The sequence below is a fragment of the Meles meles genome, chromosome 1, assembly GCF_922984935.1.
Source record: "Meles meles chromosome 1, mMelMel3.1 paternal haplotype, whole genome shotgun sequence".
NCBI classification, from domain to species: Eukaryota; Metazoa; Chordata; class Mammalia; order Carnivora; family Mustelidae; genus Meles; species Meles meles.
The window spans coordinates 116,509,467-116,537,188 of record NC_060066.1 but is presented as its reverse complement, the minus strand read 5'-3'; the positions used below and the strand labels follow the sequence as shown (position 1 = coordinate 116,537,188).

At 45.6% G+C, this 27,722-nt stretch overlaps 1 protein-coding gene across 2 annotated transcripts in view; it reads right to left on the bottom strand.

Moving 5' to 3' along the window:
* Positions 1-241: 241 nt before the first annotated feature.
* CASQ2 (calsequestrin 2) overlaps positions 242-27,722 on the bottom strand; it is a 63,460-nt gene continuing 35,979 nt past the window's right edge. Inside the window, exons 6-12 of one of the 2 annotated variants that reach the window (XM_045986805.1) lie at positions 23,161-23,291; positions 21,499-21,544; positions 14,806-14,814; positions 14,487-14,541; positions 5,442-5,542; positions 3,260-3,334; positions 242-1,613 (exon numbers count right to left, since the gene is read on the bottom strand). In XM_045986805.1, coding sequence (XP_045842761.1) covers positions 1,395-1,613; positions 3,260-3,334; positions 5,442-5,542; positions 14,487-14,541; positions 14,806-14,814; positions 21,499-21,544; positions 23,161-23,291 — 636 coding nt within the window. In that variant the 3' untranslated portion in view covers positions 242-1,394. The remainder of the gene's footprint in view (positions 1,614-3,259; positions 3,335-5,441; positions 5,543-14,486; positions 14,542-14,805; positions 14,815-21,498; positions 21,545-23,160; positions 23,292-27,722) is intronic. The other variant, XM_045986751.1, reaches the window with a different exon arrangement.

Here is a 27,722-nt window from a genome sequence, read left to right as displayed (position 1 = left end):
GGTCATCGTACACAAGTGGCAGCTGATGGACATGGATGATAGTACCTTGGAAGAATGTTAGGGTTGAGAGATACTGTGACACACTATCATTTAAAGGGCAGGAAGAGGAAGAGGGGCCAGAAAGGAAAACAAATAAAGAACAGAGAGGTAGAACAGGAACCAAGAGGGAATGACAGGATCAGAAAAACCAAGCAAGGATTTTTAAGATAGTCTCAATATTTTCAAAGTATAAGTTTAATGACAGAGTTAGTAGGCTACTATTCCATAAAAGGATTACTCTATTTCCAAAGAATTTGCACAGTGTCTTACACATGTGTTAGGAGATTGAAAATAAATTAGAACATGATAAATGCACACTTAATGCTAAAACTACGAGCACAAGGTAACCTCTAGTTTGGAAGGCACTTCGGGGTTTTCTCAGTGCCTCAGGGCACCATTATGAACTCTAGCTATTGTCCTGCTCAAGTGTGGGAGGGCTGACAAATGGAGCATTGATTGACCTCTGGATAAACCAACTTTCCCTCCCAATGGGAGGGCTCAATCACAGCAACAGAAAAGGGTATCCAGATCCCAGCTCAGGCTAGGAAGCCAGCTGACTCAATCAGGGGCATGAACCCAGCAGGAAAAACTGAAAAAGTTTAATCCTTCCAGTTCCCCCACCCTGAGACTTGTCACTAAAGGGAAGTTCAGAAAGCAAATCAACCTCCCATCCCATATCCTAACATACTAAAAATGATTGGGACATCTGTACACATGTGTTTCAAGGCCTCCCGATAGCTGTCCAAATACTTGGATCTGAGTTCATAATGGTGTGACATACACTTGACATAATCAGTTTAATAGAGCCAAGAGAACCTGATTTAGAAACTTGTTTCTAAGGCTGAGCCTCTCCTAGGAGGGAACCTCTTGCCTTAAGGAAGGATTGTCACTGATGTTCTAGGCACAGGGGCTAAATGGATTAATCATGGGTCTCCATGGGCTCTGACTGTGAGATCACTCTATGCTTTGAGTTTTCCAGCTGTCAATTCTGTTACTGTCACATCAAAGACAACAAGTAAACTTGAGTCAAGGTGTCAGGGGATTGTCGTCCCCAGACCGCCAGATTCCGGCACTGCCATGACCATGGATGTTCTGGCAAAGAACGAGAGCTTTTCCAAGACAATCAAGACAGTCCACATGGGAATAATTCCCCACTTGTCCCTGCTGAGTGGGATTACTGGGTTTAGAGGCATTTGTTTAACAGTACAGCTCCCAATAAGATGGGGGTGGGAAGAGGGACAGGAAAAGGGGGAAGGTGCTGGTGGGAGGGGGCCAGGCTGCTTGCTGCCCCCGGTGCTATCTGCAGGGCAGTGGGCAGCTATGATTGTGCTTTCATCCACCAGCCGGAGTCGGGGCTACTCATCATCATCGTCACTGTCATCATTAGACTCCTCATCAGAATTATCACCATCATCATCGTCCTCATCCTCATCGTCGCCCCCATCGTCCCCATCTTCATTGTCATCATCTTCAGTGTTTATCTTTCCAGAAAGCACATCTTCGATCCAGTCTTCCAGCTCCTCGGCTGTGGGCAGGTCATCGTCATCAGGGATCTCCATCCAGACACTGTCAGCCTGCAGTGAGGGACAGAGCGAGTGAGTGAGTGAGTGAGTGATGGAAGGACCAGCCAGACCAGAGGATTCTACGCAGGCGGGCCCTGTCATCGGGAGCATGTGCACACGGTTTCATGGGAATGCCTCGATGCAGAATGCTATGTGTAGCAGCTGGCTTGTGCAATGTCAAAGGAAGTGTGCATTCCAGTGTGTGTGTGTGTGTGTGTGTGTGTGTGTGTGTGTGTGTGTAATGTACCCACAGAGGTCTCTGGGGAAGGAGAGCAGGTATGGAGGTGAGGTTTGGAGTGTTGGCAGGGGAATGAGCCAGGCCCAGCGCACCAGGACTGGTAGCTGCTCCCACCCCACCCCTCTTTGAGATGCCATCTTCCCTACCTTCTGCCTTACCTCCTGACCCTGAAGTAGTCCTTCCAGACTGGCAGAGTCCCCATCCACCCTAAACTGCCTGCCCTCCTGATCCCCGCCATTAGATCTGGAAAGTGCTGGGGGTGGCGGGGGAGGTAGCCCAGATTAGAAGAGTTCCCAGGAGTATCGAAATCAAGTATTATTATGAATCATAACTATATTTGCACTCTCTTCTTCTGACTTCATGACCATATCTACAAGATACCTATGTAATAATAATGACAAACATGTACATGACGTTTCTGGTAGGATAGCCATGAAACTACCACCAATGTTTCCCTCAGGGAATGGGACTAAGAAAGAGGTCAGGGGAGTGGGAAATACTTTTGCTTTTCATCCATTTATAAATGTTTTAACTGGAGTAAATTTTTGGAATGGGACTAAGAAAGAGGTCAGGGGAGTGGGAAATACTTTTGCTTTTCATCCATTTATAAATGTTTTAACTGGAGTAAATTTTTGATAGTATTAATTATTATTATTAATTTAAAAAGCAGTGTACAGAATAAATAAATGTAGAATCCCTCAGGTGACCCAATATCCACCAACAGGATAACAGGACATTACTACCTGGCCCCCACTCACAAGCATTCCCGCCACAATTAATTATGCCTCTAATGACTTCTCTGTGACCATCTCTTTCAGTCCATTATTTATTTGCTCATTATCTGTTGTATTTGTCTTCCCTTCTGTTTTGTTATGATGGAGTTGTATCAGCAGTCAAGACTGAGGTTTAAAGTTCCCCACGATCTGCCGGTCTACTACACATCAGCTTTTTCCACCCTCAGTTCCAGCTGTCTGCCTGGTGAGGGGTGGCCCTCCACCTCATTCATGATCTTCCTCCTGCCCACCCCACCGTAGCCCCCTCCATCACCCACTGTGCAATGGCAGCTTCACGTGTGGGTTCCTTTGGGTAAGAATAGTTTGTTGTTGGGCCTTAGGAGAAAATACACGGTGGAAAGTTGGTGGAAATACTTGGGTAGAAAGTTCCAAAGAGTCAGTAAAACAGGATGGGCTGGCCCCATAAAGGAAACGTGCCCATGCATTTCCCAGGAAGTGCCCAAGGAAGACAGTCCTGAAGCCATAGATTGAGACAGGCTCAGAGACTAGGCTGGGGACACACAGAGCTTGGGCAGGGCCAAGGGTCCTGCTCATTTCAGGGGAGGCTAGACTCCTATCCATGGGGTCACAGTCTGGGCTGCATGGCAGAAAACAGGACAGGCTAGCAATGACCGGGATATACTCACATCTGTCACATTCACCACCCCAATCTGTGGCTTGAATAGATCAATATTGAAAGTCTTTTCCCAATAGGCAACGAGCTGAAACAACAAAAAATAAGATTAGACAGCTGGGAGAGGGCATTCTCTGTCAAAGCCACATTTTGTGGCTGGACCCACCTGCCATCCCTTCATCGGTCACCATCGCTTAACGGTTTCCAAAACAGCTGTGGGCACTTCAGAAATTGAAGCCTTGGCCTCAGCCCTCAAACACTTTAAATAAGTGTGGGAAAAAAAGAGGTCATAACACCAACTATGAAAACATGTACTACATAAAAGCTTCTACAGCTGTAAGGAAGAATATTACAGAGATGGCCCAATGTCAATTCCCAAATGACCGTGGCTCTTTTATACTTCATGAGTGGTCAGGGAGCCATTTTCCTTCCCTTCTCTTTCAATGTCCCATTTAAAAATCCCTTACCTTGCACTACTCGGATCCACAAGATGGTGGGGGAGGGGCTGGTGGTGGAGACAAGGAAGTGCCATGTAAGTAAAGGGAGGGCTTTTTTGTTCACGAGGCTTGGGATCTGCAGGGACTAATCCCTGACTGGGACAGGGCTAAAGGAATCAGGGGCCATGTGGCTAAGACAATGCAAATAAATGTTCAGTGGCAGAAAGTCTCCAACGCAAATAAGTGGCCTGATGGGGGAGCGGGGATGGTCAGGAACCTGGATATCCAAACAGTCTGGAGATTTCTCCTTTGCAAACACCAAGGCAAACAAACATACAGAGCAGGTTGGGACAACTGCAGACCATCTGCAAGCTTACACAACAGAACAGTCCAGATAAACTCAAAATATAGCCAGGCAGAGGCTAACTAAAAAGTTATACTAGGGGTGCCTGGGTGGCTCAGTCAGTTAAGCGTCTGCCTTCAGCTCAGGTCATGATCCCAGGGTCCTGGGATCAAGCCCCACATCAGACTCCCTGCTCAGCTGGGAGTCTGCTTCTCCCTCTGCCCCTCTCCCTGCTCATGTGTGCTCTCTCTCTCTCAAATAAATAACATCTTTTTTAAAAAGTTACAGTATTTAGGGTCTTATGAGACCATGACTTTGTTATGATCACCCAAGAATTACTTTCATGATATCTGATGCTTCAGATATCATGAAAGTCTCTGCCTCTGTCTTATTCTGTAAGTAAGACTGGTTTTCAGGACCCCTGAAATCATTCAACTCCCCTAATTTGACTATTTAATCATGATATGATCAGTCAGGTCCTATGCAACAAACAATAATTCCCAGAAGAATTATACCATTTATAACCTAATGATAACTAAACATGTACTGATTACTAGCAGTTAGCTCTACCTAAAGTCTATTGATTGACAAGTTGACAAATCTTTGGCATCAGATAGATCTGGGTTGTGATATCTCATCTCCCACTTAGTAGCTTTGTTTTCATCTGTCAGATGGGGATTATGATGGTCCCTGCTTCACAGGGTTGATAGGAGGGTTCAATGAGATGCTACCTGTAAAGAATTTACTATACTTCCAGGCATACAGTACATTGGCTACAACCATTGTCATCCCCACTGGGCTCCTGTTTATTCCCTTTAAAATTAAGTATAATCAAGGCTTTCTGGCCATTGATCACTGACACTAGCAAGAGTCTGGACCTTAAGTTTCTTACACATTCAACATGGTAGGACCTGGGAGAACACAATGAGCAAGACAGAATCTCTGCTCTCTGAGAAGCTGCTCCTGCTCTCCACGAAGTTCTTCACCCTATGCAAAATGGTCAAGTCTAATTTTTATTACTTAGCAACTCAGGTTGCCTATGAATGATGGTCCCCACCCAGAACATGAAAGAGGCTGTAACAAGGGAGGTGGTGGGATGGGGGACAGGAATGGAAGTACTAGCAGAAGAATCTCATGCAGCTCACTCATGTGGGTGGCTCATATCCCTGGTCTCCAGGGAGTAAGAATGGTGGGTCTAACCTTGGCAGTGCCAGCACCCAGTATGAAGGTCAATGGTGTCCCACCATGTTGTCAAGGTCTTCCACACAAGATAGGAGTGGTCACTGTGTTTCTCCACATGCTCCTCCTAGTTCACACCCTCCTTCATGCTTCTGGGTCTCACACTGTACACACACACACACACACACGAGACTATGAAGGTGACCAAGGCCAGGGCCCAGGGCTGAGCCACTCACCAGAGGAAAGTCATCTGGGTCGATCCACACAATGCTCAGGTCTGGGTTGTCGGTGTTGTCCCTGGCAACCTGTTTCAGGATTTCCAGGAACTCGTAGCCATCTGAAGCAGGATTCGAGAAGTCTGAGTAACCCCTGTACATACATGGCTTCCGGCATGTGGAGCCAGGAGTGTGGTCTTTCCACGAGAGTTTCTTAGGCCATTTGGTGCATACCCTCAATTATAGGATTATTCTACAAAGTGAGTCAGAGGAGAACTCCAGCCACGAAGCAGCTTACTCAAAGGAAATTCAATAACAATTTTAAATAAAAAATATTAAAAGTTCACAGGGAAGTGGATGATTCTTAAAGCCGGGTTCCATTTGGTGATCAGATCAGAAGAACCCCTGCCTGGTCCTCAGTGCTCTGTGCCTTCTCTTGAAACCAACAATTTTCTATCACTCAGAGTTCTACGGACCAAGAACATGGACCCTTAGTCTTCTGCAACCTGGAATTTGTAAAACCTTCAAACGAAGCTTCTGATTTACAGCTGGTTTCATAGCTTTGAGATAGTAAATGGGGTTTCCCTCCCTCTCTCACCATTTCCTGGTATACTCCCCTCCCTCTCTTCAAGAGCAGCATTTATGGCCCCCAGGGGAGGGATGATTCATAAGAAAAGCAGAGACAAGCCCTGTGAGCCTCAAGAACACAAATTTTTTTTTAATTAAAAAAAATTAAAGCCTAAACCTTTAAGGACTGGTAGCATAAAATTTATACCATAAACAAAAAGTTTCGGAAGAACGTTTAGTAAGAGAAAGCACAGCCTAAACCCTCAGCATCCCCACCCCACTCCCAGCTAGAAACAAAGATTCTGGAAAGTCCCTGAGAAGAAGCTCTGCGCCGGTGTGTATGTGGAAGTGCGTGCGTGCGTGCGTGCGTGCGCACAGATGCGAGCCAGCGTGCGCATGCGCATGTGTGTCCACACGCAAAAAGTCCAGCTCCAGGGGATCTCAGAGTATAGGGCACTCATGCTGTGTTTCGGAATGAAACTCAGGGAAATGGAATGAAACTCAGGGAAATGGAAAGGCCTCCAAATCTTTTGCAGAACCCCTTGGTGCAGCAGTATGAGGGCAGAAAAGTCTTCCAGAGGCCCCACCGGTTCTCTGTGGCTCTGAACATGCACGAAGCCATGGCTGGGATGGACAGGACCAGTGGTGGGAACAAGGGCTAGAGGCCACACGGAACCACAGCCGACTCCAACTGGATGTATCCCCCACCTGTCTACGCCTGGGAAGCCGCGAGACACCAGACCTCTCGGTATGGTGAAGTGAGGTTGAGGGGCCATCCATGACCAGACCCAGTTCCCACTGGGTACAATACAGGTTTGATTCTAGACAGCAAAGTTATATTTCTGGCCTGGTTGAACGTGTGACTGGAAATGTACACCTTCTCTACCAGCAACTTCCCCCACCTGTCTCAGAATTCCCTCTGGCAACTGCTTTTCCTTTGTAAATATTTCTTCTTTTGCCTGAGGTCCCAGCCACTTTGAGCCCTTCTGTTTAACAAGCCTCTCCTCTTCCCAGGAGCTTTAGCCTTTGTTTGGCTACTTGGGGCCTCTGGGTAAAGGGTTTTCTCTGCACTTCCTCATCTTCTATACATTCCAGGCGAAATGCATGCCATTCTTGGCACTTCTGCTTTGAGTGGGTGTAATCACTTTCAATGTTGCTAACTCCCGACTACTAACTGTAAGATCCAGACTGGGGCCCCTCGGCCTTGCTACCTAGAAGCAGAGCTACTGGTGGGAGAGAAGAGGCCACAGCACCTTCATGTGGAGCTGTGATCTGCCTGCGTGATTTTTCCATCTATTGCAGAATTGCAGGTTTCCCCCGATATTCAAAAGTAGAACATTCCTAAGAACCGAAATGTTGTAAAGTGAAGAAGCAATAACATGTCATAAAATCAAAAATCCTCTTTGGACTTCTTTTCATCAGCAAAAACAGATACTAATGTGGGTATTTTGTAAAAGCAAAACAACATAATGAGAATGTTGTGAGAGCGAGGGAAGCCTGTGTATCACTAGTCACGAGGTATGGAAGACACCTGGGGTGAATAGGGCCACAGGCTTTAGAGTTCATTATCATTGTGGGAATTGGGTGGAGATGGGGTTGGGGGATATTACTCATGCTTCCCGTAGGAGTGGCTGAGAAAGTCAAGCCCCTCCAGAGTTCCACTGGCGCCTGCTATCTGAACCTTATAGTTCTTCCTTCCCTGGGCATAGAACTGGGTCAGAACAGGGAATCTGTGGATCATGTATCATAATACACAGACCACAATGGGAAATTCTTCAAAACACTTTCCATGACTACTTTCAGGAACCAGAAGGAAGTATTCTAGAAGGTGAGAACCAAATGCAAAAGTGAACTTGATAAATCAGAAATTCATGAAGAGGCTAAAATCCAAAGACACAGACTCTGATTCATGTAGAAGTACATCTGAGGATCAAAAGACAGACTTGAGTAAAGGGAGCGGAGAAGCCATCTAGGCACCATATTGTAGAGGGACAAAGGCGTCATGAGTCCTATAGCTGAACACGCAAGAAAGCATGGTAGGTTTCTGATAGAGAACCCCACAGAATGTTGGAACTAATGAGAAGAAATGCTGCGTATAGAATCTCTTCTACTCTACATGCTAGAGCAGGTTTGGAGATAAAAATGAAGAGATAGAAGGAATAAAAATTGGGTTCTGCTAGAAAACTTAAATGGGTGGCAGTTTTTTTATGTAAACAAGAAAAGTCAAATTTTTCACTTAGTGCTTAATTTTAGGAATACGAAAGGTTTTTAAGTCTACAGAGGAGTAAGGAAAACTCAAAAAACATTCACAGAATACATCAATAAATGAAGTTGACATTTAAGCAGGAGAAACCTCATCTAGATCCAATCACAGCTTTTCGACTTTCGAGATGATGAATTCCATAATGGACATAATCCTTCTGCATTCTGCATTCCGGGATATTTTCAACAACAGAACGGAGGGGAGGCAGCCCAGCATGATGCTTAAACACACAGACACTGGGGCAAGCAACCTTGGTCCAAATCCTGGTCCCACCATTTTGAGTGTGACTTCGGGCAGCTTATTTAAGTCTTGGTCCCTCATCCATAAAATTGGGATGATGATAATAAAAGTACCTATTTCATAAGGTGGTTGTAGGTTACATGAGTTAGTACCATCTAAATCACTGAAACAGTGCCTAGCACAGAGTAAGTTTAAGCCATTATTCCTAAATGATCTGGATTTTTTGCCTGAATACACACAACCTGGCCATTCATCTCTCCATTCAGGGCATAGGTAAAAAGTACAATGATCTGGGCATAAGCAGTGTGTTTGATACGTCTCGGCCCCACACAGTAGAGAAGACAGGCCCATAGGAAGTCACGCCAGGAGATAGTATGTCATGGGGCAGTCCTTCTGGCCCCTGCTCATGATTCTATGACTGAAGGCTCAGGAGTGGCTGTGCCAGCAGTTGTGAATATGAGAACCTTACCCCAATATGTGGATTAGAGCAAGATTTAATTCCTTTATTTTAAAGTCCTTAAGCTAACTTGGATATTCCTGATTCAAGGTTTACAAGCCTGATACATTCTCTCCCCTTTTATTCGCAGCCCTGGATGTGGACCTGCTGGAATGGATTCTCTTGCATCTGGGAAAGCTGAGTTAAGGCAGTTGAACTGGTCTCCCAGGTATTTAATTGTTAAAATTGCAAGTTACAAGTTCAACTTCCTTTTAGGGTGAGCTTCTGTTTCTTTGTAAAACAGGTGTCCAAGCAGGTGTCTTGGAGAAGGGAAACAGCCACCGTGGACTCTCCGTTTTTGACCAGGAAGGCAGGTGCAGGAAGCCGTATTTCACTTTTGTAATTCAGTGTAAAGACCAAGACGAGTCCACAATTGCGATTTCATGAATGGATGGATGGATTCGAATGTATAAATGTTTCCTTCATCAGTGATACCCTAAACTTAGAGCCCTTTTGAAACTGTGGCCATGTATCTTTCAGAAGGAAGAGTCCATAATATTTTTAAAAAGCTAGATTTTTTTTTAAAAGGAGGAAATATTATTCTGTGATTTGGGGGCTAGCGATTATTTAATCACCAAAACTAGAGGACTAGTCAATGTTTTTAATCTTCAAATCTAGTCCTGATGGCAACAGGAAGATTTCCTTATTTGCATTTTAAAGATGATGGAGTTGAGATACAGATAGAGTATGTGGTTTGCCAAGCATCACATAGGAGCAAGTGGAAGAGCCAGGATTCTAACTCAGTTCTTTGGTCTGCACGTCTAGAACCATTTCCACAATCACTTTGCCTCCCAGTTCTTGGCATTCCTACCAAAGCTGTTGCCATCTTCCTTCCTCAAGATTGTGCTTGAGATTTGTGAGCTGAGTGGGAAAGCTTCCATAGGAGGGAAGCAAGAAGGCAGCATGGGGGCAGAACCCTCTGGAGGACGGAGCCCCTCCCCCTCCACCCCCCATGCTGCTGAGCACCTCCTCCTGGCCACACTGTTACTGTGTTGGGTGGGTGGGTTAAGTCAGCCAGGTCCCTAAGTGACTGGAGTCTCAGAGATCCACCTAAATAAAGAAGAGGGACATGGTGTTGTGAGAACCGTGACTCCCTCCCATGCCACACTGACTTGGAACCTAAAGTCCCATGACCCAGGGCTGAGGGCTCGTGTGGAGCCAGGTTTCCCACGGCGAGCAAGAGGCCTCTGGGAATCCCATCTCTGTGGGAGGGGAAACCGGTGATTATGCTCTCCTCCTTCCCAGGCAGGGAGGATCTGGTGGGAATGAGGCTGCACAAGCCCTGGGGGACCAGTTCCAGGCCAGTCACAACCTTGTCAGACCAGGGCTGGGTCTGGCAGAGAAGTGGGTATCTCGGAGCACAGCCTAAGAGCTGGGAGCCTGGGTTTGAATCCCAGTTCCACCCCTTATTAGCTGTGTGACCTGGTGACATTATTTAACTTCCCATACCCCTGCTTCCTCATCGGTATATCGGGGAAGACCGTAAGGATGGTACTTAAGACACAGTGTTGTTGGGAAGATTACATGCATGGTTAGCACTGAGCAAGAACCAAAAGTTAAGTTTGATAAACCAGATTTACATTGGAAAGCTCAAATAAGCAGTCAGCACTCTGACTTGAGACAACCGATCTCAGAAACATTTTCCAAGAACCCCAGGCAGTTGTAATCCAGTCGGAACGGGGCTTGGAGACATTCATTGCAGGGCCAGTCCGCGTGCACTCACAGCAGCCTGTCCTTGCATTTCCAGCTTGTTAGTGCTAATGTTCCCTGGGCCCTTAGAGGATATCCATCCAGCATGCGCTCATGTAGAAATGCCGCTCCGCGAACCTTCCAGCAGGTGTTATAAAGAAGATGTCAACCTGCTGCAGACACATCTGGGGGCAGCAGAGGAGAGGTGCTCATTTTCAAACCTGTCAAACAGCAGCTCTGGGGGCATCCCTTGCGCAGGAGCTGGACAGGCCCTGGAGGAGGAAGACCGAGCAGCACGCAGGGCCTGGGGGCAAGAATAGAGCGCCCAGACTTGTCCTTCCAGGGCCCGGAGAGTGGACACTGCAGCCTGGAGAGCAAGCTCACAGATGGCAGTGTTGGAACCGCTCAGAGAAGTGCCCCTGGGGGACCCAGGTCACTTGGATAGTCGGTTGAATTCCAAATCTGGGAACATCAGTGGACAGCAGGGAGGACAGCTGACTTCTCTTCCTTAATTGGCTCTCAAGCTTCCAGGTGGCTGCGTTCTCCTGCTCTCCCTGCCCCTCTTCCCCAGTAGTGCAGCAGCATCACTGGGCATGCTTAGAGCCGGCCTCGGGCCAGGCAGTCCCGCAGGTAGTGGACTCAGCTGCGCTGGGTGCTGAAGAGCCGGAGAGAAATCTCACCTCGTGTGTCCGCTGTGCCCTAGCCACGTGATCTCAAGCAAGTCACCGAACTTCTCTGGGTCTTGCTCACGGTGAGGTGGAGGGGGTGATGAAGGGCAGGAGAGGGGAAGGAGGGCGGGCTGAAGGAGCACTGGACGAGGTCGCCAGGGGCAGTAACTGTGAGGGGCGCTCAAGTCTACAGCAAGGCCTCCTGCCACCGTGAAGGAAGCCAGACAGCTCTCAGCTTCGTTCTTGGCCTCAGCCTCCTCACTTGTAAAATGGGAATAAAACGAGCAGTGCCCACATGGGGTTCTGGCCCGTAAGCATACAAGAAGTGACCATCACCAGCCTCATCATCATCAGGCCACGGTCAGAGGTCAATAAAGCCTGCCGGGATTTGAATCACAGCAAGTGATCTGGGCCCTTCAACCTCTCAGACCCGCTTTTCTCCTCTGAGCTGGGATGGCAATAATCACGCATTTATCACAGCCTGGCTTTAGGGACCCAACGAGATCATCTCCGTACAGCGCAGTTCCTCGAGACTGTTAGCTCTTTCAGGAGAGCTGTATGGACTTCCCGGACAGATGACCTTCTGTCTTTGGCCGGTGGGCAGGGGTCCCGTTGGGGCAGTTGGCCAGGTCCAGTGAGAACAAAAGTATAGAAGGAACCGCTGTCTGGGCAGCAGTGAAATTCCTGGTCCTGCAGCCACGCCCCTCTGCCCCTGGTCACACATCAGTGACCTTCGGGTAATGACTGACTGACTAGCTGCAGCGTCGGGACTTTCGCACAGAAAAGCCTTTCCTATCCCTGAGTGGGTCAGGCCCTCCCTGGATGAAAAAATACACTTCGATCCCCCACACATTGCCCCTCCCCCCCCTTCAGTGCATTTCTTCCAGCTTCCCAGGAACAAGCCCCAGCTTGGGTTCCTCTGGGGAAAGACGCAGCTTCAGGCCCAAGGATATTTGTGCAAGGAGGAGGTGGAAGTAGTTTCAGGAGCTTGATTCATTACAGCAGCAATCTCGGTCAAACAGGTTCCAGCAACTTCTTGGAGGCTTCTTTGTTCCATTGTTCCAGAGGGCCAGACAGGCCTCCCCACAATCCTGGAAGGGGGCAGGTGGGGCAGAGGGAGGAAGCCTGCTGGGGTCTGGCCTGCAGGCTGCTGCTGATGGCAATTTCATCTCTGTTCACACAACACCAGGGATCCGACTCTGTTTGATTATAGCTTATAAACCCTGGGCAATTGGCTTCCTTCGGTATTTTCCCCTGCAGGGGCAGAGGGTTGGCCAGAAAATGCTGGAACCATACTGGCATTTTTTTTTTCTTTTTCAGACAAAGACTAGATATCCTTCAAGAGTTTTGCCAACTCTGCAAGTCAATGATGGGAAAAGTGAGACCTCAGTGAGCATTCAAAAACTAATAAAAACAAAGGGGGGAGGAAACCCTCAAATAATTTAGAGCATCAATTTCGTTTTGATACAATGGAACATTGTTTGGCCCTAAAAAGAAGTGAATTACTGATATATACTACATATTGGATGAACCTTGAACGCATTATGGTAAGTTAAAAGGGCCAGGCACAAAAGGCCACAGATTACATAATTCCAATCACATGGAATGTCCACGATAATCAAATCTATAGAGATAGAAAGTAGATTCATGGTTGCCAGGGACTGGGGGAAGGAGGAAGAAAGGGGAGGGACTGCCAAAGGGCTTGGGGTTTCCTTTTGAGGCGATGAAAATGTTCTGGATTAGTGTACAACTATGTGAATACACTGAAATTACCACCAAATCGCACACTTTAAAAAGGTGAATACTGTCATGTTTGTATTATCTCTCAAGATTAAAACCTGTATGATAACAGCATTTAGGTTTCCATCTGTAAGAACTATGGAAGCTAATAGTGTATTAACAACAACAACAAAAGCAGGAGTGGGGTTGAAGTGTTGGGGCTCAGTCTTGGTCAGTCATCCGCTTATCCCATCACCTCCCAACAGCTGTTTATAGAGTACCTACTATGTGTCAAGGTGCTGTACAAGGACCAGGTACATACTGAGGACCAAACAACCTGTGGCTCCTTCATGACCCACTATGAACTCCTTGTGCCCTCTTGGGAAGATTGCTCAACTCCTTGAAGCTTCCTCGTCTGTCCCTATGAGTGTACAAGAGGTCTCAGACAAATACCACAGTTCTGCAGTACCTGGGGCAGTGGTTCCTAAACCGGATGGTGCCTTAACACTTGCCTCTGAGCTCTGTGCAATTACAGGTTTCGGAAGGTCCTGTTATAATCAGCCCCAGGTGGCTTTGGTTCTCATGCTGTCACGTTTGGGGACCCCTGCCCAGGCACCCCATGTCCCATGGCCAGCTGCTAAGGCATCTAAATGAAGTTCCTTGCCTTCTATGTGTGCCATCTGGATCGTGCCTAGTCTCCCCATATGCGCCACAGAATGCCCACTTACGCTTTGGGGACCTTTTATGTCACAGCATTGCCAAAGGGACTCAGCATTCTACAGCCAGCAATATTGATTTTTCCTGCACTTCCCTCTCCACCGATGCTAAAAAGAGTGCAACCAGGAAAAAGTCGTCCAGGTTCCATAATAAAGCAAAGCTGCTCATCCATTTATAGGGTCATTTTGCACTTTAGAAACTAACTGCCAGTTTTGTCCAAGCCTCACTCTTTGAGGGAGTGTTTTCTATTGTTTCCCAAGCACAGACCATATTTTAGAAAGCAAAGCATACTGTGGTTGTAGTTGAAATGTAGGATTGTTATTTATATGGACTAGATCACAATACTGTTAAATAAACTTTTAATGTGGACGGACATTTCTCTCTCCCTCTCTCTCACATGCATGCATGCACACGCGCACGTACACCCTGTAAAGCTAGGATGTTTTTATATCCCCCCCAGCACTCAGTGCTTCTTCCTAGTTTGGACAGCCAAGCAGAAGAGAATGAGGCTCTGATCCATCCACATCTCTTAGCTGTGTGCACAACGGACAACAGACTCATACCTTACTGGCGACCACCAGGGGGTGCCCAATATCTTGCAGTGGACTTGCAGACAAGCACTGAGGCAAGAGCAAGGAAGGAGGGCTGGCAAAGGGGAGAAGTCAGATCTTGCTTAAGGTGTCAAGGGACAGATGCGGGTTTCCTACCTGGGTCACTCCTCTCTGCAAAGGCCACAATGTGGATCCCATTCAAATCATCTTCCTGGAGGAGAGAAGAATCAGAGGTTACACTCCCAGGTGGAGAGATAGTAAGGAACAAGTCAGGGACAGAGACAGAGGGTGGCATGGAAATGGGAAGGGGGGAGGTGTTGGGGTAGTGGACATGGGGCAGGGGAACTGAGGGGTGCACAGTAAGGAAGGAAATATTGATGAGCAACTGGGAGGAATGTGTGCTGTTTGATCCATGGGTTTACAAGACAGGAGAACACCCCCTACACACAAGACATCAGCACTGAATGGGCCTCACTCCTGTGGGCTGTGGGGTCCAGGACAGCAGCAGTAAAAGGCAAAAGGAGGAAAAACATGATTCTGGTTATTAGGAGCTCCAAGGGCAACAATCAATCTGAATATAGCTCAGTAAATTGTCAGTCTGTGTTTTGAGAATTCACCACCAGCAACCAGCAATTATGGGAAGGTCTGAATGCCCTCGACAAATCCTGAATCTGTCCCCAGACTGGCAGCAGAAAGGAATCTTCTAGGTCAATTAAGACGTGGGTCTGTTCTGTTCACGTAAGAATCATATACAAACATAGGCCTTCTCTGTGAACACTCCTCCTACTGAAAAACCTGTGTAGTCAGTAAGGGGCGCCTTGCTGACTGTGGCATCCAGGTTCCCACCTTGGGGTCCTTTCTGCTCAGGTCTAAATTTTGCTGAGGGCCTCTAACGCATTTATGTGAGTGTGGGAAGTTATGAGAAGAGTGGATCTGGGGACTAGGGAAAGTTGAGGGTGTGAGGTGACACGTGGGTGTGGCTGCAAGGGCTGAGGGCAAGGCCAAGAATTTGCGAGTACGTCACATCTCTGAGCAAGCAAACAGCATTGCATGGTTCTATGTTCTGGACAGAAAGGACCATACACCTGTGTCTCCTTTGCATCAATTCTTTGTGCCTCCTTTGGAGGAGGCTCTGTTGTGAGCAATGTGATTACCAAAAAACATGGCGAGGAAGATGTTTAAGAAGGAGGCACCCGGGACAAATCTGAGTGAATACCAGTTATCACTGACACAGGGAAAGGGAGTCACAGGGTATCCTGGATATCATATCGGAATCATCCTATGGAAAAAACTCCAGGCATCTCAAACCTCCCATGATCCCCGTTTCCATTTCAATTGATTTTAATGCTGGTGCAATCCTATCTAAATGCTAATTTTTCCCCTTTGAGTTTGGAATGGACAAAAGCTCCAAAAATTCTGAGAGATTAAATGGAAAATATTATTATTAAAAACAAGAGAGTGGGCATGGGCTTGATCAGATGCTCTGGGGAATTGAATTTTACAGATATATGTGTGTGCGTGTGCGTGCGTGTGCAGGTTTATTACACAAATCCGACACCAACCAGAAGGGGAGTCCAAGGTTTCACTGTTTTACATTTGCTATTATCGCCAGACGAATATCCTGATCAGTTCTCATTAGGCTGTCCTGTGTCTCTGTCTCCTGCCATCAGCAGGAATTGAGCAGTGTTAACTCTGTGAAGCAGGCTTCATTTCTGTGTGCTCTTCTGGAACACATTTGGAAATTGCTTTTGGAATTAAGAATCTACATCCGTTTGCTAAGAGGCTGCTCATAATGTGGTTGTCACTCCCCAGGCCCAAGATGGTGCCTGGATGGAGGGCTCTCATCCAGGAAAAGAACCCCTCTCTTTGTAGGGATCAAAGAGTCAGTTCACAAACCTGTAGTGAACACTGGCAAAGAGGCAGGTGCCTGCTTGGAGCCGGGTATTTTCAGTAATAAACTCACAGAGCAAGAATCCATGGGGGAAGCGTATAAACCAGGGTTCCTCAGTGAAAATCCAATGTGCATGGGGGAGGAAGAGCCAGGCTGACCATGTATAGGACTGAGACCCCCCCCCCCGGGGGGGGGCTTTCTCTGAACCCCACAGACTTTGCTCCAGATCACCCATTTAGCCTTTGGATCACATTGCCTTGGAAACTCTCTTTTTAATAGCACAGATCTTACCTTCTCAACCAGATGGCAAGCTCTCTGAGGGAAAGGATTATGCCTTAAAATAACAAGGATAATTACGATGGCTACAATAGTATCTGCCCCCTGCCGTTCTTTGTATCGGTTCTTTGCAAGTACATCATTTCTAAACGGCAAATGAAAGTCTTATTCCTATTTAGTGCTTAAAGAATTGAAGTGACTTACCTAACGCCACAGAACTGGTACGTGACATAACTGGGATTCAAGCCCATTCTGTCTGGCCCCACATGCTTTTTCTTTCTCACTGAAGGGGTCCAGAATAAGCCACTGTGGCATAAAAATTATTTTGGGCTGAAAGCATATGAATTCCTGAATGCCTTATCTACCTAAAAACAGAGAATCCCAAAAGAGCTCAATTGTCATAAACCCGTACCCAAGAGCCGTTCTAATTTCTCTTCTCAGACAGATATCACAGAACTAGCAAATCTCCCATCTATTCCCCAAGGGCCCGTTTCTTTTTCCAAAGACGTGGTTTGTTTTTCCGTAAGTTCCCTTTCTCCCCAACCTTCTAACAAGTCATTTTTTCTCCCAGAAGTGCATCCTGCCTCTCCCATTTCCAATTAAGATGGTATATAAGCCCCTTGTTGAGTCATATTTCCTTGTAAACTCCCTTGCATAAATAGGTCATTAAATCTGTCCTTTGCCCATGCTCATCTGTGTTTTGTCAGTTGAATTTGCAGCCCCTTAACACAGAACCTAAGAGGGTAGAAGAAACAATTTTCCTCCTTGACATCACCAGTAGCAACAGAATGAGTCTGTTGTCCCTGCAGGGTTTGTAGATGTTTCAAACTCAGATTAGTGACTCTTAGTTACGTAAAATGACTGAGTCCCAGATCCCCCAAAGAACTGGAGACTTAGGAATTCCTTTAGTCAATACCCTACTCTGAATTCTCTTTCACTTTGTACATCCATCTCTCATAGTATGAGCATGCTGAAGTGGTGTTATATGTGTTTTTTTTTTTGTTTTTTTTCCCCCATTTTATTTATTTTTTTCAGCATAACAGTATTCATTGTTTTTGCACAACACCCAGTGCTCCATGCAAAACGTGCCCTCCCTATTACCCACCACCTGTTCCCCCAACCTCCCTGACCCTTCAAAACCCTCAGGTTGTTTTTCAGAGTCCATAGTCTCTTATGGTTCGCCTCCCCTCCCCAATGTCCATAGCCCCCTCCCCCTCTTCCAATCCCACCTCCCCCCAGCAACCCCCAGTTTGTTTTGTGAGATTAAGAGTCATTTATGGTTTGTCTCCCTCCCAATCCCATCTTGTTTCATTTATTCTTCTCCTATCCCCCTAACCCCCCATGTTCCTTCTCCATGTCCTCATATCAGGGAGATCATATGATAGTTGTCTTTCTCCGATTGACTTATTTCACTAAGCATGATAGGGAGTGGTGTTATATGTTTTGATATTGTTTCATTTGTTTAACCCTGAACTTCTAAGGACACAATAGCAATGTTCATTTTTATAACCCCTGTGCTTAGTACAAAGTAATAGGTTCTTATGAATGTCCACTGACTTAAAAAAAAAAAAAAAGGATATGTTGATAAAAAGCTTACACACTAGTTGAAGAAAATGGAAAGTTTTAGAGATACCAAAAAAAAAAATCACACATCAGTCACCCACCAACCAGGTATATTACCACAGTTCCTGTTTTGTTCTGTTTCCTTCCAGGTTCTGTTGAATGTTTGTTCTCTTGAATGAAGCGAATGCAAAGAAAAAAACATGCACTTAAAACTACAGACTCCCTGGTGCTATGGAATGTTCCAGGGGGCTTATCTGGAGGTTTCTGGCCCCCTTTTGGAAGTACTACTTTGTTATTGCCACAAGAGAGAAGGTTCTTTCTGAAGGAACTGCTGACTCCCATCCCCATGGGCATTTGCCCAGAACTCCGACCACTTGCCAGGCTGGAGAGCTGGTTGGAAGGTAAGAGTTTTGAAGGGGAAGGACAAGTTGGCACTCAGTCTGGACCCTTTGCCCCACCTTGACGTTCTTTGAATCTAAATAAGCAAATAGCTGTTTGATTTACACAAAGCAAGTATTGTTAGCCACCAATTTCTTTAGTAATAATCAAGTATGTGTCGGGGCGCCTGGGTGGCTCAGTGGGTTAGAGCCTCTGCCTTCGGCTCAGGTCATGATCCCAGGGTCCTGGGATGGAGCCCCGCATCGGGCTCTCTGCTCAGCAGGGAGCCTGCTTCCTCCTCTCTCTCTGCCTGCCTCTCTGCCTACTTGTGATCTCTGTCTGTTAAATAAAATAAAATCTTTAAAAAAAATAATCAAGTATGTGTTTTTATGGTTTGCTCTTTAAAAACCCACACAATGAGAGAAAGAAAAGGTCAATGGTTGCTTTAGCTTGACTTAGTTTTCCTATCTTATTTAAATATTTTGCAACATCTGGGCAAGTGGGTGTTGAAGATAAAGTCTTCCAAGTTCATAACTGGTCACTTTCTCCAGCTTCTGTGGTTTCATTTTCTGCAGACAAGTGGTCCATGGAGCTGCTGCTCTTTGGAGCAATGCTTCCCTAGGTGGCAAAGGTAGATGGGGAAGGCACTTGGGAAGTGGCTTCCCAGAGATCCCTTTGACAGATTGATTTCTGCTTCTCCTTGTTAAGGATGGAAAGGTGATCCTGCCTTCCCTCGGTAGTTGGAGACTTGGGACCAGTTAGGTCTGGTTACAGTTCCTGGGGATGTCATGTGGATAGTCCATGATGGTGTTCAGGTAAGAAGAAAACCAGTCTAGTTGCCTTTTTCTCTACCAGGTTAAATTTAATACATAGCCCTTTCCTGATTAGAAAACAATTGAATATATAGTAATGGTGGAAAATATGAGCTGTCATTGTTATATTACAGCAAAAGGCAGTAACTTCTCTTTTCTCTTAAGTGAAAAGAGAGCAGATAATGAGTTGCAGTGAATCCAGAACATCTGCCTGTGATATATGAGAGGGAACGTTTCTACTGGGCGGTGTGGGGGACTAGGGGTGTTTGTGGTCAGAGGGAGGGGACGGGACACAGCTCTCCCACCAAGGCATATGGTGTCGGGGATATGATATTGCTGTGTCAGTAAGAGAAGGTCTGAAGGAAGGGCTTCTCTTAGGGATGAAGAAAATTAAAAGAACTAAGAACAGAGACATAGCAGAAGAGATCAGTGACAATCACTCTCAATTTAAAATGGTATCCTGTATCATGAAAGACAGAGAAAGACCAGGTAACAGATTCTGGTAATCAAGAACTCATACCAGGTTAAAGACTAAAGAATAGAACAACAAACCACAGGTGTGAGATCCAAGATCAGATCCTGGGCCAGGAAAAAATAATTTTGTGTGTGTGTGCTATAAAGGACATTAGTGGGACACTGGTCAGTTTGAATAAGGTCCATAGGTGAAATAGATTTATACTAATTTCCTGATTTTGATAAGTACACTGTGGTTATGAGAGACATTCCCTGTTTTTAGAAAACATCTGAAATATATAGGGGTAAGGAGATTTGTGTCTGCTAGCTACTCTCAGACAATTCAGGGTAAAAAAATGTTTATATCCATTATCTGTCAAGAAGTATGTGATCAAGCAAAGAAAGTAAAATGTTAACATTTGGGGAATCTGGCAAAGAAATCATGGAATTCTTTACATTATTTTTTGTAAGTGTGAAACTATTTTAAGTAAAAGGTAAAGATATTTTTTAAAGGAATATTATTTTTAAAACACTGCTACACTCTTTTTAAATGTAGTAACAAGACCTTTTAAAGATTACATTTTTGAAAGGTTTAAATATTAAGAAAATAGGTTGCCATTCGGCTGAGTTATTCTTCCAAAGTCCAATCCTCCAGACTGGATGACTTGCTCTTTAGTGTCTTACGAAATGTTTGTTTTGCCTTCAGACATACAAATAAGTTACCAGCCAGTAAGACATCAAGTGATAAGTTACTTCATGGTTCTGTTCATCTGTCATTTTAGACTCTGAATCAAAGACTAAATAAACAAATGCTTTCATGTTAATTCCTTTCTTCTCCCCCACCCCCTTGACAAAAGGGCACCTTCTGGGGATATGGCTTACTCTGGGGAACTGTACTGAAGAGAACATGAGATTTGGCTCCAAATGATCTAAACTTAAGTCCCAAGATCTAATGCTTATTAGTTATGTATCCTTGATTAATCAGCTTAATCTGTACAATCACCAGTTTCCCCCATGTAAGATGAGGTTAAGTAATATTTGTTCTACCTCACTTTTTAGAACTCTTGAAATATCCAGGTTAAAGGGATACATGGAATGCTTTGAAGAATGCTCCACAGGTTTTGGTTGTTATTGGTTATGGAATTTTGTATAAAGCTGATGTGGGATGGGATGGGATGGGATGTTGTATTTCCATGGCCCTCTTTCTATACTATTTTGACCTCCCTGACGCATTGTCTATGGCATAGACCTGGGGGATAATCTGACTCAGCACCTTCCAGTGCCCTGAGTTGATATTAATGAAAACAGCTACCATCAATTGGCCAAACACCTCCCAGGTTTGGGTGCTTCACAACCACTCATTCTTACGAAAAGCCCTGATTTGAGAAGCAGAAACTAACTAAAGCTCAGAAAGATGACATGACTTGATACAGGATGCAGAGCTACCCGGTAGCAGATTCTGGATGCGAACCCAAGTCTCTATGACTCCACAGCCTGAGCGCCTTCCATGATGTCACCCTGGGTCTCTGGTAGTCAGTGACCAGAAGCCAGTAGTGACTGTGGGAAATGAACTCAAAGATGGAGTAGTTTTGCCTCGTGGGTAGTACCCAAGAGGCTTAAATTAGATCCATGGAGAACTGGGCTTTAATTGAGCGTGATGTTATCCATGTTTCAAATTCTCCACCATCTAGACATCCACTCCAGCAAAATAAAATGTAGTTTAAGTTTGGGGACTCAAAGGGGTACTCCACTTGGGGTGGTGTCTACAAGGCAGAAAGAGTTTGTCATTTCTTACCCATGTCTCAAACATATCTTCTGGACGCAGGCGACGTAGGGTGGGTCTGAAAAAAACAAAGATGAGCTTCTTTGAGTAGGGATTACCAAGGCAGACACCACAGCCTCAGCATAGTGAATATAAAATGAGATGCTGGTTCATTTCCAAGGGCATGAAAAACTCTAGAAATCTCCCCTAAGGAAATGGAGCTGTTCTACCCTGCTACATCACACAGGGAGCTAGCTGGGCCTGAAGCTCCCAGCCTTTTCACAGACCCATTTGATCCAAGGATTATATAAAGCCTATTAGAGGGACCCCTGGTGACTCAGTGGATTAGGCATATGACTATTGATCTCAGTTCAGGTCTTGATCTCACAGTCATAAAGTTCAAGCCCTGTGTTAGGCTCTACTCTAAGTGTCGAGCCAAATAAATAAGGAAATAAAGTTAATGACAAACAATGGGTCAGAGGGTGCAGGGTTAGCTTATTCCTAGGGCAAGAAGCCATTTCCTTCCTCATAGACAGAGCCCACTGCTCAAAGCCCAGAGCAGGCCCAGAACGAGGACAACTGGGAGAAGAAGTGGAAGTAGTGGTTCTCCCAGGCCAGGACTGCATTGTCTTATCATCAGGATCATCATTCAAAAGCTCTTTAGGGATGTTTGGAGGAACAAGTAAAATTACATTTTGCTCATGGTTTTATTTCCTTCTGAATGTTGGCAAATTGTATTAGACACACTAAGATTTCCTTCTCCAAATGCTGCCTCCCTATGGGGACCAGGACAACCAGGTGATGGAGTCATAGTGCTCCAGGTTCAGTGGACATATCTGAGCAGGTGTTAGAGAGGGAGGGTGGTGTGGCGAGGTGGTGAACCCACTACCACGTTCCATGTTTCAATATTGTCCCTCCCTCAAGAGCAGGGGTCAGCCAACCATAGCTGGTGGGCCAAATCCAGCCAGTGCCTCCTGTGTTTATAAATAAGTTTTTATTGGGATACAGCCACACCCATTTGTTTACATACTGTCTACAGCTGCTTTCACACTACAACAACAGGGTTGAGTATTACAACAGAAACCATCTGGCCAACAGAACCTGAAATATTTATTCTCTGGCCCTTTACGGAAAAAGTTCGCTGATCCATGCTAGAGCTACTCTAAGTGGTATCAAATATGCCTCTCCCAGAAGTCTATGTATTAAACATTCATCCATGGCTAAGTTATTTAACTACTCTGAGTCCAATCCCTTGATCTGTAACATCAGGATAGTAATAATACTCCATAATGTTGAATATTAGATAAAATATCTTCCATAAGCACCTGGCATGGTATTTGGCATATAAGAGGCTGACAGTAAATCTCTATTGTTATTATTATAGAATATGACTTGTAACTTACTCTGACTCAGAGGGGATTTGCTGATTGCGAGGAGCTGGTCTACTTTGTTTGCATATAGACCCATATTCAGAAGTATAGACCCATAATCAGAAAAGGTAGCAATATCCCTGCCCAACTGATCAATGACCAACAAAGCCATACTACTGATTTCAGTTTTTCTGGGGTAGTAACTCCAGGTTGTTGCTCTTGGGAGGCCTAAAAATGTTAGGACTGAGAGGTTCTTCTCCATCCCCCAGGCCTTAGACCACCGCCTGTCCCCCACCCACCATCCCCTGCATGCCATCTGAGGCACCTTTGGTGCTCCTTCACAAACTCCACGATCTCCTCTTCTGTGTAAGGTTTGTCAGGGATGGCAATGGGCTCATCCATAAATGGCTCATAGAAGTCAACCTCATTCATCTTCAAGGACAATTTCTTTGCAACCTGTAACAATTAGAAACACGACAGTAATTTCCTTGAATGCTAGTCTAGAGTAGCAGTGGGTTGCCCATCTATAAGAAGTGTGTGTGTTTTCTGGCAAAGATATGAGAGTATACCTACAGTTTTAACTTAAATGTTGAAGTGGTAGAAACTCATTACCTAAGCCCTAGCTTGACCAATCAAAGAAGGACAAATCAAGGAAAACCCTCTCTGGCAAATGAGGTCCAACCATGAGAAGGAAGCGGTAGGAATGAAAAGTGGGAAATCTAACTATATAATCATCATCCACTCCACTGTATGTGCCAGGGCTGGAGAAAGAAGCAAATGTCAACAGAGCAATCTCAGTGTTCTGAGATGCATGGATTGAATTGAACCAAATTGGATAGCACAGGCAACTGACAGAAACCGTTTACAGCACACAAGTACTCAAAATCAGAGGTCAACCCATTAATCTGTCCTTGATCATCTCCTTACCCCTACTTGTGATTTAGGCGGAAGCAGGGTTATCTCTCAGTACTGGCTCGTCCAATGGTTTCTCAGACTCTGGGAACTGTCTGCTTTGTTATCATCCAGAAGGTCACCAACCATCCTGCTTTGTCCAGAACAGAGGAATTTCCCAGGGTTCAGACTCTTAGGCTAGAACTGGGATAGTCCCCCAGCAACCCAGGATGAGGGGCTCACCCTCTACCAGATAAAAAGCACGGGGAGCCAGCTTGCAGCCTGGAAGACGTCTGCTCTCTGATTAAAGTGGGCTTTCAGGGCTGCTGAGCTCAAGCCTCTTTTTGTGAAATGATTTGAGAGGCCTGGAATGTGCAATGCTTTGTAGAAAACCAAATGCCATTCTTTTCCCGTTTGAGCTGTGGTCCAAGAAAGCACAGGGATGAACAGTGGTTCCCTTGAAACGAAAGGAAGAATTGCCTAAGAGCTGACGCCCTGTGGTGGTAACCAACGGTGCGGAGGTCCAGGGCAGCCGTGACTAATAGGGAAGGGGGAGGAACTGGGTGTTACATAAGCCGTTACACAAGGAAGGCCATTCTGAGCAAACACGGGTATCCCTATGGCTTTTGTCATCAGTTGCTATTAATTCTGGGTCACCATATTCCAAAAGACATTTCTCATAGGACTTCAGGGAAAGAAACTCTAGCATCCTACCCAGAGCTAAAGAAAACAGGCCACGCGAAGAGCTGCAGTTCATCAAAAGAGATTCATCATCATGTTGATGTGGTTTTGAGGAACAGGGAATTGTGGGGTCTTTTCTTACTTTGCCCCCTCTTTGACAGGGTGGGGAGTGTAGGAAGGAACCAGCGAACACATAACTAGGGGCTGGGTTTTCACACGTTCTTCACAGAGCCTGGCCCATCAGAAAATGGGCTGAAAATGACACTGGATTCTGGGATGCTGACTTCACTGATGACATATGTTAGGAACCAGGAAACAGTGCTTAAAGGAAGTGGGGAGTGACCAGATGAAGGAAAACAGTAAAGGTAGTAAGCACCCAGAGCACTCACGCTGTGTCGGGCACTAGTGCAATTGATTACTTCATACATCTTCACCTGGCTTGCTAAGGTAAGAACCATTATTATTTTTTTTTAAATATTTTATTTATTTACTTGACAGGCAGAGATCACAAGTAGGCAGAGAGGCAGGCAGAGAGAGAGAGAGAGAGAGAGGAGGAAGTAGGCTCCCTGCAGAGCAGAGAGCCCGATGTGGGGCTCGATTCCAGGACCCTGGGATCATGACCCGAGCTGAAGTGCAGAGGCTTTGAAGGCAGAGGCCTTAACCCACTGAGCCACCCAGGCACCCAAGAACCATTATTATTATTTACTTTACAGATAATGAACCGGAGGCCCAGTCTTTGTTTGCGGTTTGTCAAGATCTCGTATGTGGAGGGGAGACAGCCCAAAGTGAAACCCGGGCAGTAGTGTGCTCTAAACTATCACCTTGAATGGCGATCTCTTTTCATTCCCAACTTCTGAAGTGTGTGTGTGTGTGTGTGTGTGTGTGTGTGTGTGTGTGTGTGGTCCTTGAATGCCAGTGTCTGGGTATGCAATGTTAAGATCACAAATATGAAGCTGGATGGTGATATTCTTAAGTTTAGGTCTTGGGAAACCTGAAAAAAAAATTCCAGAGGGCTAGTCACTACATCCCACATCATGGAGAGCCCTTGGCCTGTATCCCAAGGAAAGCCCTTTCTCTCATTTTTTTTCAGTTGTATCTTGGCCAGTAAACATACCATCCTTAGCCCTCTGACTCTCTGGCTCCATGGGAATCAGATCAGAGATGTCATGGCTTGGTTTAGGATCAGGATGCAACTATTAGTGTTGGTCCCAAACCTACGAGTCAGGTAGAATGCCCCCAAGGAGCTCTCTGGAAATGCATGTTCCTGGGCCTGGTCACAACACTAAAAAATGCAAATTTCATCTTAGATGTGGGGTCCAGGAATCCATGATTGCAAAAGCTCTTTGGGAGAGACCACTATGGACAATGTTTCAGCAGCCCTGACATCCCAGTGTCTTCATGATTCTCTAACTCATATACTATACTGAATATAACATATTTATTGGTTTGTTTACTTACTTTCTGTCTACCCATCTTCTCCTTGTCCCCTTCCCCACCACACTAAACTCTAAATCCCACAGGGGCAGGAATCTGCTTTGCTTCCCTTGGTGTCGCTGGCATCTAGAAGAGCTTCCAGCCCATAAAGGGCACTCAATAAATATTCTCTGAATGAGCAAATGAATGAATAAATGAAAGATACTTCTAGTTGTACGTTTTCCCCACTTGTAGTAAGAGAACTCATCAACCCCATCTTATGTTTCTCAGTAGATTCCCTAATGTTTTCAGGAGCTTCGGGATCTTTGCTGTCTCGGAAAGGAGACTTGCAGTCATGTATTTTTTAATCTTCTCTGGTCTTTGTCTCCTTCACCTCAGTAATGACCAAGTCCTCTTGTCATCTCCACGTCTGCCAGTTGGCTTTTCATCTTTGGGACTGTATTAGTGCCCCTTGGCCCTGGCCTCTCATGACTTCACACCTCTAGGAAACACCTTCCCTCCCCGTGATCCTTCTGGGCGTCCCTCAGTCTCAACGAAAGTTCTTGCAGCTCCCTCTTCTGCACCAGTGCCCCCTGCTGGACACCATGAGGCTTCCTTGGGCTCTGGCTCCCTCCCTCATCCACAAATGATGGCTGAAATTTTCAAGTCCCAAATGACACTGAGTCCTCAGAGTGTGACTACTCTTCTTTCCATGTTCCATGTAGAGATAGAGAGTGTGTCTTTCTCCTTTTAAATGTTGTTAAATCCGACAAGACTACATGAATGGGGGCACTTATGACTCAGTGTCTTACAGTTTGGAGAGAAGAGGCTTCTGAGTTTGTAATTATAGCCTGACCTCACCTTCTTCATGGGCCACGGACACGAAACCATATGGTTGGACTGGGAGGCATGTCTGAAAACCGATACCACCCTGAACTGAACAGTGGGCCACCCTCCGAAGAACTGAGGCTTGTTGCTTGGCCTAGCCTGCTGCCTGGTTGTGTTCTCTTGGATGAGTTCTGACAGTGGGAGCCACCTCAGTCACTGCTGGCCTGTCATAATGGAATGGCAGTGATATATTTAGTTTAGGTCTCTCTTTACCTCCCCTTCTCTACTAAAGTGTTCGCCCAACCTCCATTCCCCTGGGCTTAGATGGCTGCCTTTTATGCACAACAGGACTAGCTAACATTTACTGAATGCTCCCCACATGCCAGACTTCAGCCGAGAGCTTTACATGTATTGTTTCTTTCTCTGTACAGTAGTATGAACACTGACCTGAGATTACACATCAGTCTTCATTGCTCACTTACTGTGTGACCATGGGCAAATCACTTCATCTCTCGGTGCCTTGGCTTCCTTCTATGTAGATTGAGAATACTAATACGTCCTTTAACGGCACTTCGAGATGACTGAAAGAGCTATGTAAACTCTCAGCACAGAGTCTAGCATGTAAAAACTACTTAGTAAGTGGTAGTTATTATTGCTTTCGGTATTCTTGCTCTGTATCTCTCTTGACTCTATTCCAATCAATTAAGGTAAATTTTCTTCAGGTTTAGATTTTACTACTCAGATTACAGACTCTCTTCTGGATTATTTTCAATCCAGATATTTTAGACCAGGGCCATATCCACAGAGGTGGTTTGATGTACACATATACAGGGATAGAATACAATCTTTTTTTGTCGTACTCCTTCCCTGCTCCAGAACCTACAGGCTTCCTTCTGTTTTTCACAGAATACTTGAGCTCTCCATGGTATAAAGGCCCAGGAGCCCTGCTCTCCAACTGCCTTACCCCTCAGTAGGTCACCCCCTGAAGGACTTTGACTTGAATGTAATCAGGATTTAGTTTGTCCTAGACTTATTTGTTCTAGTAGACATGGTGACTGAAGGCTTTTAGTTGCG